Raw genomic sequence first — 13,771 nt, 5'->3', positions numbered from 1 at the left:
TCCTGATCCTCGCCCGTCTCTCTCCAACTTGTTTCTTGTAACTCTCCTTACTCCAAAAATAAGTCTGAAAAGAAACACACTTGATTGAAAACATAATGCCATCGTTGAAATCATTGAAAAGTCCCATGTCTGATTTCAGGAATCATGTTCATATGTAATGAGTCATTTTAACTCATCTCAGTAGACTTGCTCAGTATCGTTTGTAGCCTATGGAAGCTTTTAGTGAATTCAGAAGTGGAGTTCAGCCTGTTTGAAGTAAATGAACCCCTGACACGGCTTTGGAAACGTACTACTTTGACGTTGTTTTTAAATACAGAGGTTGAATAAGGTTGTGCACCACGTGTGCTGTGATGTGTTGTGCACCGTGATGGCAATACCCAATGGGGCTGCTTTTCTCTTTTACATGGCTGAACCAGACAGAGCTACAGTGCAGTTCAACAGGGTCAAGGGGAAATGAAGTCTTTGGCGATAAGGAGCACATTTAGTGAACAGCAGTTCATTAAACAGATGACTCTGAAGTGCCAAACATGCGTCATTGAACATGCTCGGTGCATAATGATCGTCCAAAAACGGCCAAATTTCTCAAACGTTCCGGTCGTTTTCCACAAGCAAATTTATTTCACAGGGAGCCAGCTGAAGCAGAGTTTGCTGGGTACTGATTCATGAGAGAGAGAGAGAGAGAGAGAGAGAGAGAGAGAGAGAGAGAGAGAGGGAGAGAGGGAGAGGGAGAGGGAGAGGGAGAGAGAGAGAGAGAGAGAGAGAGAGAGAGAGAGAGAGAGAGAGAGACAGAGAGAGAGAGAGAGAGAGAGAGAGAAAGAGAGATCCATAACACCCTCCTTCCCTCTTTGCTAAGTCACACGCTGGGGGTTGTAGCAACAGAGAAAGTCAGACAGGAAGGCAGAAAGACAGAAAGACAGAGGGAGACAGACAGCGAAAGCAGGCAAGAGAATGAGAGAAAGAAAGATTTAGATGGGAGAGAGAAGAGGAACGAGAGAGAAAGAGACAAATAAAGTAAGAAAACGAGATGGAGGGACGGAGACAGAGAGATGTACGGTAGTCAGAGAGACACACATGAGGCCAAGCATCAGTAATCTATGATAGCAGCAGCTGGCAGAGCACACACTGACACAGACAGACACACGGCCTGACTTACATAAGGCTCTTAAAAACCCCAACACACAGTTGTCAGAGACATGGGCGGCTCAAGGGCTCGCCAGCCTCAGTCTCTAGTTTGGATGCGGATGTTATAGGCGAGTACATTTAGGGTTTAACCCCAAAAAAATTGATACAAAAGGTTTTTTTATGGATTCTATTACTATTGGACCTGCTAAATGACATACTAAAAATCTAGTAAAATCTGACTTTGGGAAATTAGTTTTTTCAACATGGCTGCCATAGGCTTATTATAAGGGTCAAGAGACACTCCAGGTGAATAGGCCAAAAAATTTAGCTTGCCGATATCACCATGAAACTTTATCCGGTGATTACTCACATATTTGTGAGAAAAAAATGTATTGCAAGATTTCTGAAATGTTATGTTTTAATATGGTAATTGGACTATATCTAATTAAATAGGCATTAAATTTCAAAATGCAAAACCTCAAAATCTGAAAAGGCCAAGCTCAAAATTACTCTTTTATTTTGTTTCTAGTAAGCCAGAAGATATCTTCAGAAGAGATTATGGACATCTCTTTTTGTTTTGTAGTAAATCTAAAAATCTTTGTGCAGACACACCAGCTAGCATTTTTTTTTCAAAACATGATTATTTAACATCTCTCTTAGATAAATAATTGAGTTTTGTGTTTCTCAAGTTCTTCCAGACATTCTTTGAGTCTGGTGGTATCATTCTTAGCATGTATCAAGGGCAAGGTCAGCTGTCCTCAAATCATAGCCTCTCCACAGAGGTGTCCTAAGGGCTGGTGCTGGGACTCCTATTTGCCATGTACACCACATCACTGGGCCATGTTATCTGTTCTCACAGCTTCCCATACTACTGTTACACCGATGAAGCATAGTTACTTTGTGCCAGATGACTCCACGGTCACACACGTTTCCGCTTGCCTCTCTGAACTATCCACAAGTATGAAGGAATGCAACCTTCAGTTGAGCCTCGCCCAAATGCACTGATGGTGATCCCAGCCAAAGATTTAGGTTGCCATGATATCGAGCTCAATATGGATTCTGCTACTGTTGCCTCAAATAAGGCCACAAGAAATCTAGGTGTCATTGTTGATGACCATCTATCATTCTCTGACCACATAGCCTCAGTTTCCCAGTCATGTCCTCTTTTTCATGCCCTAATTGAATACAAGGCCCTGACCCTTGCCTATGAAGCTACAACAGGCCCTACTCTGGCTTACCAGAAAGCTATGCTAAAGCCCTATGTCCTTTCAGGACATTGTCTGTCTCCAGTACCAACCGTTTCACCTTGCCCTCTACTTACACATGTAGTGGCTCCTGTCTATTCAGTTCAGCTGCTGAAAGACCCAAAATACCTAGTGACACCATGATTCATCACTGATGATGTGCCCTGACAAACAGCACATGGATATTATCATAGCAGTAGTGTCTTTATCCACCCAAACAGCACTCCAAACAAACAGATCCTGAAAACATGTTAGTTCATGCCAATGTAATTATCATGTAGTAACCTTTATTTTAAAACACTTTGATCATGAAAATGACACCTTTCCTGAAGTCAGATTTTCCTAGATTTTTAGTATGTTATTAAGGACACTTAGAGGTAACAAAATCAGTTGAAAAACCTTTTGTATCAATTTTTTTGGGGTTAGGCCTTTTTTTTGCATAGATGTACTCGCCTATTAAGAGAAAAGACCGAGGGCAACGGAGGCGCTTGGCAGTAGAGTACAGAGCAGGGAGTGGGGTACAAGCTAGCTAGCTGGGGGTTGCATGAGGCCAGCCAGCGAAAATCCAAAAATGGAGCATGTAATTGTCAGCTCTGTTGGGCTGGGCCGGGCTGGGCCGGGCCGGGGTACGTTGTTAAGCAGGGTTGCCAGATGTTACAGATTCTTTCCGGCCCAAAACAAATGTTCAAAAAGCGCCCTGAGGTACCAAATCCTGCCCAATTTGAACTAAATTCTATTGATGTCTATTGATGAAAAAAAAAAAACGACCGATACCCTTTTTACCCACTGACATCATCCTGAACAGCCCAATTGGGCGGGAAACCGCCCAATCTGGCAACACTGGCCGCTAGCTGGGGCTGGTTAATTAAATAGCATGTCTGTTTGGATGAGCTTTGGACAGCTGCAGGGGGAGTAATGGAGAGGGGGAAAGAGCTTCTGCAGCCGGATGGATTCATCAGCGCATGCAGTGAACATCTATTTCCTCCGTTGTAAAAAAAAAGCTGCCGATTAGAAAGCATTAAACTGTAGACGCAATTATAATACACACAGATGGAGTGAAAGAGGGGAGACCAGAATCGCAACAGAATCTCATTCACTCACATACTCACGCGTGCACACTCGCACACTATTTTTTTTTCCTCAAATCTTCTGCCGTCAAATGGGATTTAAATTCCCTTTCAGCCGTTAATCTTATATTATCCCTAGAATTCAATCTAAGCTCCTCTGTGTGCGATAGCAGAGCAGACAACTCATCTTCAAACAACAGGAGTTTGGCAAAAAAGAACCTCACAGACAAAATCTATGTATTCAGGGCACCTCAGGGCAGAATCCCATTTGTGGTGCTGAGTTTTCATTCTGTGGTGCTGTGCCACAGAATGGTGTAGGTATGGGGAAACACTGGGGCCAAAAAGACTACGCATTCAGGGCAACTTGCCTTCAGAACCTCTTTGTATAGGCTTCAACTTGTGACATTTAACAAACATGACAACGTTATTCGAGTTTTCTGTCAAACTAATTGAGCAGTGCAGGGAAGGGAAAGTAATAGCCCCTTGCTTCCATGCTGGTTACTTCCTCAAATATTTGCATTCTCTTCGTCTATGCAACAGGTCTGACTGACTGTTGATGCACAAACCTGGGCCTCTTGTGCAGTCGTGTGCAAGTGCAGGTTAAAAATACTCTCATTTGAACATTAATTACCCTACTTTAGAAAAATAATTACTGAGGAAAAAACTTCTTTTAAAATGTGGTTTGCACAGATAAACAGCCTTGGCAAGGAGTGCACTAATTATGATAACGAAAATACCTAATTATACTATGGGCCATTTTGGGATAATGCCCTTGCTGTCTAAATGCACACGCGCACACATGCGCACGCACACACACACGAGCATGCACACACACGCGCACACACACGCGCACAAAGACGCGCACACGCACGCACGCGTCACACGCGCACACACACACACACCTAGCTTTTAAAACTAGCTATTTAAGTTTCCAACACAACAAAGCACGAAGACTGCGGTGCCACTTATTGTAAACATAATTAGCACTTTCCCCAGCTCCCGAGCGCCGCCGTGCCGTGCCGTGCCACCCATGCTGAGGCTCGTGTCCTTTGCTGTTGTGTTGAGCAGGGGCCACTATGAAGGACAGCTCAAGCTGTAGTGACGGCTCCAGAATGCAGAGTCACGGCCATGGCCAGGGTCACTGCTATCACATACTGGGGTAGGAAGGGAAGCCGACAGGAGGGAACAAACGGGTCACTTGTCCTGGGCCCAGGGAGAGTTAGGGCCCAGAATTGGGTTCCCATTACATTGTCTATATTGAGAGGAGGAGGGGGGTGGGTTTAGATGACTTTGTCCCCTGTCCCACCAAAGCTGTCAGCAGCCATGCGGCTGGGGGAGAGATGGAAAAGACGGTGGCAGCTTCAACACACACACACACACACAACACTACACGCTCGCTAACGAGGTCCTGATTGATTGACGCCTGTCAACGCAAAGAGCAGACACTGATCCTGTCCACACGGTAATGCCAACGCTGCTTTCAATAACAAAAGACAACCGGGTCTAACAGCGTAAACAAGCCCACGGGGCAACACAGAGACTGCTTGTGCATGGCCAAGGCTACACATAAATTGTACGACCCTGCACAAGAAGCTTCGTGAGGGACGTTGCTGTCTTTCTCACAGTAACTTTACTTTCATACTTTAACACCTTATATAGTTATTTTTCACGTTTGTGCTTTTACGGTATATAAATCTCTTTGCTTTAGTTTTTTGTGAATTCGCTCCGTGTCTGAAATATGCTCTGAAGAAACACTTGCTTTGCGTTGAGCCGCGGACGCGGAAAACCGACTCTCCAGGTCCCAGTATATTTTAGCATTTGGTGCGTTACATTTCCATAATACAGGTATGCAGTACATGATTCAGCCCTGCGCACATCTATCCCTGTGGCATCCAAAACAGCCCCAAACAAGTAAGATAGATGGCCGGCCCTGGATGGATGGTGCTAGCTCCATTCAAAGAGCCCCGTAATAGGAAGGCATTAAGCGGGTCGAGATGGATGGATGGGAACCTGGAGAGTTCCTGTGGTCAGACCGCCTGGCACTGCAGGGAAGCTGGCAGAGTGGGGGGACAAAGAGGTGAATTTTCCAGGGCCCAGGGAGAAGGGGTGGGGGGCAGAATTGGGTTTTCATTACATTTTATGTACTGGATGGGGGGCCTTTCAGATGACTACATCCTGGGCCCAGCAAAAGTTGACAGTGGACCTGGCACAGACATCCCATAATTCCTCTAGTGCCCGTCTGTCGCTCCCCTGAAGACTACGGGGGGAGCCTGGATGCCTGTCGCTCCCCTGAAGACTACGGGGGGAGCCTGGATGCCTGTCGCTCCCCTGAAGACTACGGGGGGAGCCTGGATGCCTGTCGCTCCCCTGAAGACTACGGGGGGAGCCTGGATGCCTGTCGCTCCCCTGAAGACTACGGGGGGAGCCTGGATGCCTGTCGCTCCCCTGAAGACTACGGGGGGAGCCTGGATGCCTGTCGCTCCCCTGAAGACTACGGGGGGAGCCTGGATGCCTGTCGCTCCCCTGAAGACTACGGGGGGAGCCTGGATGCCTGTCGCTCCCCTGAAGACTACGGGGGGAGCCTGGATGCCTGGCCAGCCCTGAAGACTACGGGGGGAGCCTGGATGCCTGGCCAGCCCTCTCATGTCCCTCCATCAGCAACACTTCAAACACTGGATTTCACATGCCCCCAAAAGACCCACAGTAATGTTGTTTTTTTATTCTGTTTTTCCCCTCCTCCCTGTTTTTCGTCTTTAAATACATTGTTTTGTATAGTAGAAAAGGAGAAATAGAAAAGCGCCAAAAACAGAGAGGAGGGAAAAACAACAAAACAACAAAAATAGGCTAGCTGTGGCTGCAACTGTGGGTCTTTTGGGGTATTTGAAATCCGATAAAATCCCATTTTCCCTTTTTCTATGATAAAAAGCACTATATTTATTTATCCAAGTGGTGAGGGGGGTAATGATGGATTTAATAAAACCTAAAACAGTTTCCCCTTATGCTAGGTCTACATGAGGAAAACATTATGGCAGATGCTATGCAAAATTCAAAATAACATTGCTATTCACATACTCAGGATGCAAATAGACACTTCGGAAAATGAAACTGAATAGCATCCGTGAGAAAAAACATCCTTCATGCCTTTGTCAAAGCAATACGGGTGGGTTCCGCAACCGCTAACCCACGCTATAGTTGCATAACGCATCTGCAAAACAGGCATTTCAATGTCATTTCTTTTTCATGGTCGCCGGAAATCCTCTTAAACATAAAACTACACATTTATATTCATTCTAATTTAGACAAACACACAGGGAGAAGGATGTCAGTAAGTAACAGAGCTTGTTGGATGTGTCGCTCTCCCTCCTCACACACTGACTCAATGTGTTAGGGGTTAATGATGAAGGAAGGAACCCGTCTACTAGTGGACAGATGGCACACAGACCAGAGCTGACCTCGCCCCACCAACACCCACCGCTTGTTTTCATCAGCGCAAAACATGTGCAAGGGATGAGAGAGAGAGAGAGAGAGACAGAGAGGGAGACAGAGAGAGAGACAGAGAGCGAGACAGAGAGCGAGACAGAGAGCGACAGAGAGAGAGCGAGACAGAGAGCGACAGAGAGAGAGAGAGCGACAGAGAGAGAGAGAGAGAGAGAGAGACAGAGAGAGAGAGAGAGAGAGAGAGAGAGGGAAGGAGATAGAGAATGAAGACAGGAAGTGAGAAAGAAAGAAATGAGAGGGAGAGAGAAGAGTCGGCAAGAGTGAGGGTGAGGGATAGGAGCACGGATATTTACTGTAAAAACTGCACAGACTAACCACTAGAGCAGTGGTTCCCAACCTATGGGTCGGGACCCCCCTTATGGGTCGCCAAAGATCCACAGGGGGTCGCGGAGCCCTCTTGATTTTAAGTGGTTTCATTTTAAATATATACAGCCCATGTAGAATAAAAGACAAAGCATTTAACTAATAAATGCATAGAAGCAACAAATTGTAAGTGCTACATTAAACATTTATTCTTTATTTGACCAAAGACGAATTGAGGAATAAAATAACTAAAATTAGTTTTCGCAGGAAACAGAGGGCATCTTGTGACTCCGTCTCGTGCGGGCGCTCGCGTGGTTGGGTCACCAAAGCTTACAATAGTAAGAACATGGGTCCCTTAAGAAAAAGGTTGGGAACCACTGCACTAGAGCACTGCACTCGAGAAAGCAACACTGAAGACGATGAAGACATATGGACCGAAAAAAAGACAGAGACAAATAGAAGCCCCAGAACGTGAGATTAATAACAATCTGGGCAGCTCGTACAGTACACAGCTGGGCCGAGGCCAGGGAGAGAGCGGGAGAGGTGGAAGGAGAGTGAAAATCGATACAGTAACTATCTGGCAAAGATGTGTTGTCTTGGCACAACATACTGCAACACTGTAGCAGAAAATACTGCATGTTATGATGCTTTGCTACTGGAGACTGTTCTTGTCTTCTCATTTTGGTGGGCACTGAGTACTACCGTAGTGCTTTGATGAAACTGCTTCTGAGGTTGACAGGACAGTGAAAGAACTTGTGTCAATCGTAGAATGTATACACCAGTGGTTCCCAAACTTTTTCAGCGGGGACCCCTGAGAATATTTTCACAACCCCTCCACCCACCATAGTCTAAGCCCAGCAATGTTTTTCCCTTTTTTATCAGTTATTATTGCTAGATCTTCCATTAATAGTTTGTGCGCTAATGTTGCTAAAAATACACAGGACAGCAAACATATGTATTACATATTCAAGAGAATAACCAAATAATGGAGTTATGCTAGCTGTTAGCTGTTAACCTGTGGATTTCCCGTTTTCATGCAATATCCATTTTTTGTCCGAGAGAGACACCCCTTCAGTACCTCTGTGACCGCCCTCGTAGTGTCGACCCCCAGTTTGGGGACCAGTGGTACACACAGTCCAGTGTATACGCAATGGGTGTCTTATGCAGTCTATGATCAGTCTCGGGGGTGGTTGGGACTCATAATCAAACTCACAAGTGGATGCCAAACCAAGGCAGCCGATGAGACTTCTCAGCACTCACCGCATGTGACAAAATGTGACTGCAATGCATTGCAGCAGTGAAGGTACACGATGAAAAATAACGTCATACGGAGAATCAAGTATCCTATCCATAGTCTCAGGACCATAATGGCATTGTTGACAGAATTCCCTCCATAATGGCAAACTATTTCCTTTGTACGGATAGAACTGATATATAAATAAGAGACTGAACAATTATGTTGGTTGATACTGTACTGGGATGACAGCTGATGAGGTGACCAGTGCCATGGAAATAACGGGAAGGTGGAGACTGAAGAAGACTGATCCAGTGCGTGCACAGAATCACAGAATCGATGCCTGTGTTTGTGTTTAGGACTGACAGCGAGGCTCAACTCGATTGGCCGACGAGATCCGACAGGGGCCGAGCCCTCACCTGAACCCAAGTGCAGAGGGCCGTAGACGAAGCCGGTGTTGCCATGGCCACCGAGATCAGCTGCCATGGAGACGGATGAAAGATGAAGGATGAAGGATGAAAGAGGGATGGAGAGACTGACTGACTGGCAGACGTGTTCTCTGGAGACGGATGAAGAGAGGTTGAGCAGCAGTCTGGTCCAGCACCAACGGGCTGCAGTGGAGCCGAGTGCCCTGAATACTGATCTGAAATCAACACCTGGACCAGGAGATCGCTTGTATTCCTGAAAATGGGGCCGTCTTGCGAGTCGCGACTGATATCCTTAAGAAATCCAAGCTGATTCACGAGCAGATGGTTTGAAATAATGTTTACTCAAATTTCACGCTTTTCTTTTATTCACTCATTCATGCAGACTCTATTATAAACTTGTTGTAACCAAAATAGTAATGACAAAGTCTTAAAATGCTACTCTTGGAAATGTCATCATGTCGCTAAGATGTAGTTAAAGGGACACTGTGCAGGAAATGGTCAAAATAGGTACTGCAACTATGCTGCTCATTGAAACTGGGCTGCCTATTGCCAAATTTGATCTTTACATGAAAGTTGTCTAAATAATAAACAAATATTTTCTAGTATGGTCCAAGTACAGTCATTTTTGCAGCTAAAAATGGCTATTTTTGGAAATTCAAAATGGCGGACCATGGAGAAGATCCCCCTTTTCATGTATGAAAAGTGCAATTTTTCCAGTCATAATGAATACTTAGAATTTGATGCTGGTGGTAAGTATTCATGAAAAAGGTAACATTAGTGAACTAGCAGCATGAATTCTGGAAATAAACAACTAAAAATCTCACACAGTGTCCCTTTAAGCTTATTCAGCGAGTACCAATGGTGAGTGAAATCACCAGCGATCCCATCCGCATGTGAATGTATACAATTTGATGTAAATACAAGGGGCAGCCGAGGCCTAATGGTTAGGGTGTTGGTATTTAGAGAGGGTTGCTGGTTCGAATCCCACCTTTACCTCTTCCTTAGACATACATCTATGGAAAAAGTGCCCGTGAGCAAGGCACCTGACCTAACCCCACATTGCTCCAGGGGCTGTAACCAATACCCTGTAAATATATGTGAGTCACTTTGGATTAAACCATCAGCCAAGTGTAACATAATGTAATGTAATGCAGTGCAATGTAAACACATAGAGAATGGACTCGTCTGCAGTAAGAGGCGACAATAATGTTAAGTCCCAGTGCCAATCACACCCATTCATTTTAGTCACATACAACACTTCCATTTTGGGAAATGCATAGCCTGATAAACCAGACTAAATGTGGATGTCTAATTTAGTCTGGCCTCGATGCATAATACATCCGAAGATTGTTGATGAGAACAACCTTCCCTCAAAACCCTGTCCGCTTTGATTCAAAACACATCTTTGCGTTGTAATTGGCTTGCCAGATTCATGGCATTCTGGCTTCATTGAATCATTATGCGAGGCCACCCGTAGACAAAACATTTTGCCGTCCAGCGGGTGGCGCTGGTTCACCAGGCTAGGAAATGCATTTAAATTGATCTGCATATACGAAGACACTTTGATGTAAGCACATCGAGGAGGCACACACACACCTTCTGGCTGCGCAGGGTCTCGGTTCAAGACGGCAAATCTGGGAAGCTGGATCCCCTCCGCCTTCAGGATCCGATACACCTCCCTCCTACAAAGACATTGGCAAATACAATCAGAAAATAATCAAATCAAGAAAACCCTCTAAGGGACATAAAGACACCCACATACTATACTGAACGTACTGAACACAGATCCGTTACCCACACAATAGATATTTTAATTCTAGTTATGTCATCATGCGTGCATTTCACACACACTATAGAGTCACAGGCATGTGGCATATTCCATTAACACACACACACGCACACACACGCACACACACAGACACGCACACACACACATACGCACAGACACACATACGCACAGACACACATACGCACAGACACACATACGCACAGACACACATACGCACGCACACACAATACACAAGTCCACACTATGGTATGTTTGGGTAATTTAACAAATACACGCACGCACGCGCACGCGCACACGCACGCGCACACTATACATAAGTCCACACTATGGTATGTTTGGGTAATTTAATCAAGGTGCTTAAGGCAGGAGTCTGACAGTCTGCCCCGCTGTCAGGGTGTTATATGTAGACTCGTATGTGTAAGGCCCATCCATGAGGAATGCAGGGAGGGTTAAGCCCGCTCTCTATAGTGGGCGCATGTAGCAATGGCAATGAGCTGCGAACACCAAACAGGGTCAGGTATAGCTCATGCAGGGATGCGGCCGGGTCTGGTCTGGCCTGGCCTGGGGTGGGGTGGTGGTTTGCAGGAAGCAAGTTTTGTAACTAGGGTTTTTTTTATTTTTTTTTTACAGAAAACGGAAAGTAACTCAGCTAAAGTAGCACTGAACTTAACAATGTTATTATCTAAACTAACTAAAACACTAATACTAAGAGACTAAAACAACACATTCCTGAGATTAACTCAAGTGGAAGTGAAGCTACAGTAAGAGGTGAACTGAATATTTTCTTTGGACTACAGAAACAAGGCTCTGTTCATCACTTCTCTGGATATTTGAACTCAGAGCAAGACCTCATACAAGGATCTATGTGGGGGGTGCTGTGTCACAGCATGCTAAGGCGTCCAAAACAAAAGTGGAGCCAGGTTTGAGTTTCATGCTAGTGACTCGCTAGGAGTTAGCCTCACACATCTGGATTAGTGACTAAGACCTCCTCATTGCAATACCAGCCACGTGTGTCTGATTTAAAACGCATGACTAATGTCTACTCCACGGGAGAGCATCAGTCAGCACGACAGCAGCCAATTAAACGTGATGGAGACTAATGACTGATAATTGTCATGTCGATGACCAATGGCCACAGAGAGACACTGAAATAGGATCTGACTGCCTAGCCTGCCTGCCTGCCTGCCCACCCAGCCTGCCTGCCTGCCTGCCTGCCTGCCTGCCTGCCTGCCTGTCCGCCCAGCCTGCCTGCCTTTTCAAGTCATGGTACCACATGGGCTAATGAGCCGGGCATCATTACCAATAATGACTTCCTGGAATCCAGCTAATGGGCTGTTTAAAAAGTGGTAATGGGCTAATAGCACTGTCCATTTAAACAAAAAAAAGAATAAACACTGATGTTTATCAGTAGGCTAAGCCTCCTGCATGCTGCATGTTTTAAAACCACTTACAAGTCAAGGGGAATATACAATAAACTAAACTCCCTTTGGTTCCTACCACACCATTCTGCCACACATACAGTTAAAAGGTGCACTGTGTAGGATGGTGGCCAGGGTAGGTATTGCAACTACGCTGCTATTTGAAACTATGCTGTCTACTGCTGCCAAATTTGATATTTTCGTGAATATTTACTAAATAATGAAATCACGATGCATGAAGCATGAAAAAGGAAACATTTGTGAATGGGCAGCATGAATTCTGGACATAAACTAAAAATATCACACAGTGCACCTTTACGTAGTTCAGTAACTATGTGAACAATGAAACCAAGAAAAATGCCCTTGACATGGACACGATCAGTTAAGCATGTTGGTAAAAAAGAGGGGATGCCTGCCATGATCCCTTTGTGCTTGTGGCCGCGTGATGACGTCGCAAGACATTATTGACGACAGAAGTTCAATTCAATATCTTGTAAAAGGGCAATTCAAAGTCCATTTTCTCATTTGCAGTCAGGATAATGAATGGGGAAAAGTCCTCCAAAAGTTGTTGTTGCTAGCTGTTTTCTCCACGGAGGTGGGATGTCAGCGAATCGTGACGCCACAAGCAGATCAATAGAGCTTGGTCCCCTCACCTGTCCTGGATGCAGTACTGCAGGTCTAAGTCATTGATGACAAAGGGGTTCCTGAGTTTCTCATAGGCCACCGCCTTATCCAGAGGAAAACCTGCAAGAGACAACAGGCAGGACATAGTGATACAGTCAGTTACAAACATAATGACATTGGACAAACCAAGAAGAGATCTAATCCTATGCGTGAAAGTTAAGTGAAAGCCCAACTGGGCAAACTCCAACTTCCACGGTTATTCTGACACAGCAATCCACAGCACACAAGTGAACACTGCACTGCACACTGCACACAACGAAATTGCATTTATGCCTCACCCGTGCAAGGGGGCAGCCCCCAATGGCGCCCGAAAGGAAGGAGTCCAGCGGGACAGTACCATGCTCAGGGTACTCATTCATGGAGGAGGATGGGGAGAGTACTGGTTAATTACACCAACCTGGCAGGTCGGGAGTCGAACCGGCAACCTTTGAGCAGCAAGTCTAACACCCTAACCGCTTACCCATGACAGCCCTATGCCCGATGTGACCGAATATTTCTACCATTATTGTTACTCTTCACCAGAAAATGTTAAGTGCAGCCAACAAATGTCTCATGCCATGCCTTCTTTCAGCACAACAGTGGAGGTTGCAAGCAGTGTAGTGGAAGTAGGACTGGGCGATATGGAAAAAAAACAATATCACGATATGGATTACTTTATATCACGATAACGATATATATCACGATTATTGCATATTACATACGTTTTCAGTTATTCTCTTTATTTGCTCTTTATTTTTTCATGTTGCAAAACAACCTTTCTTTAAAATGGATCTTTTTATTCTTATTTTTACAGTTACATTAACTTATAGTGTGTATTGTGACAACATGAAATGTAATTAAATGATATTCAATTGTATAAAATTGATAAAATTACTATCACGATATAAACAATATAGGAGAAAGGTCACGATACAGACTTTTTTATCACGATAACGATATATATCGTCATATTGCCCAGCTCTAAGTGGAAGCTAGAGGCTTTTT

The 13,771-nt window shown here is 44.9% G+C and overlaps 1 protein-coding gene across 10 annotated transcripts in view; it reads right to left on the bottom strand.

The window, feature by feature from the left end:
• ppip5k2 (diphosphoinositol pentakisphosphate kinase 2) overlaps window positions 1–13,771 on the bottom strand; it is a 64,891-nt gene that overhangs the window by 39,572 nt on the left and 11,548 nt on the right. For all 10 annotated transcript variants that reach the window (XM_063210128.1, XM_063210133.1, XM_063210134.1 and 7 more), the window contains exons 4-5: window positions 12,757–12,847; window positions 10,493–10,578 (exon numbers count right to left, since the gene is read on the bottom strand). In XM_063210128.1, coding sequence (XP_063066198.1) covers window positions 10,493–10,578; window positions 12,757–12,847 — 177 coding nt within the window. The remainder of the gene's footprint in view (window positions 1–10,492; window positions 10,579–12,756; window positions 12,848–13,771) is intronic.

Source organism: Engraulis encrasicolus, chromosome 11 (genome assembly GCF_034702125.1).
Source record: "Engraulis encrasicolus isolate BLACKSEA-1 chromosome 11, IST_EnEncr_1.0, whole genome shotgun sequence".
Lineage (NCBI taxonomy): Eukaryota > Metazoa > Chordata > Actinopteri > Clupeiformes > Engraulidae > Engraulis > Engraulis encrasicolus.
This window is presented reverse-complemented; position numbering and strand designations above follow the sequence as displayed.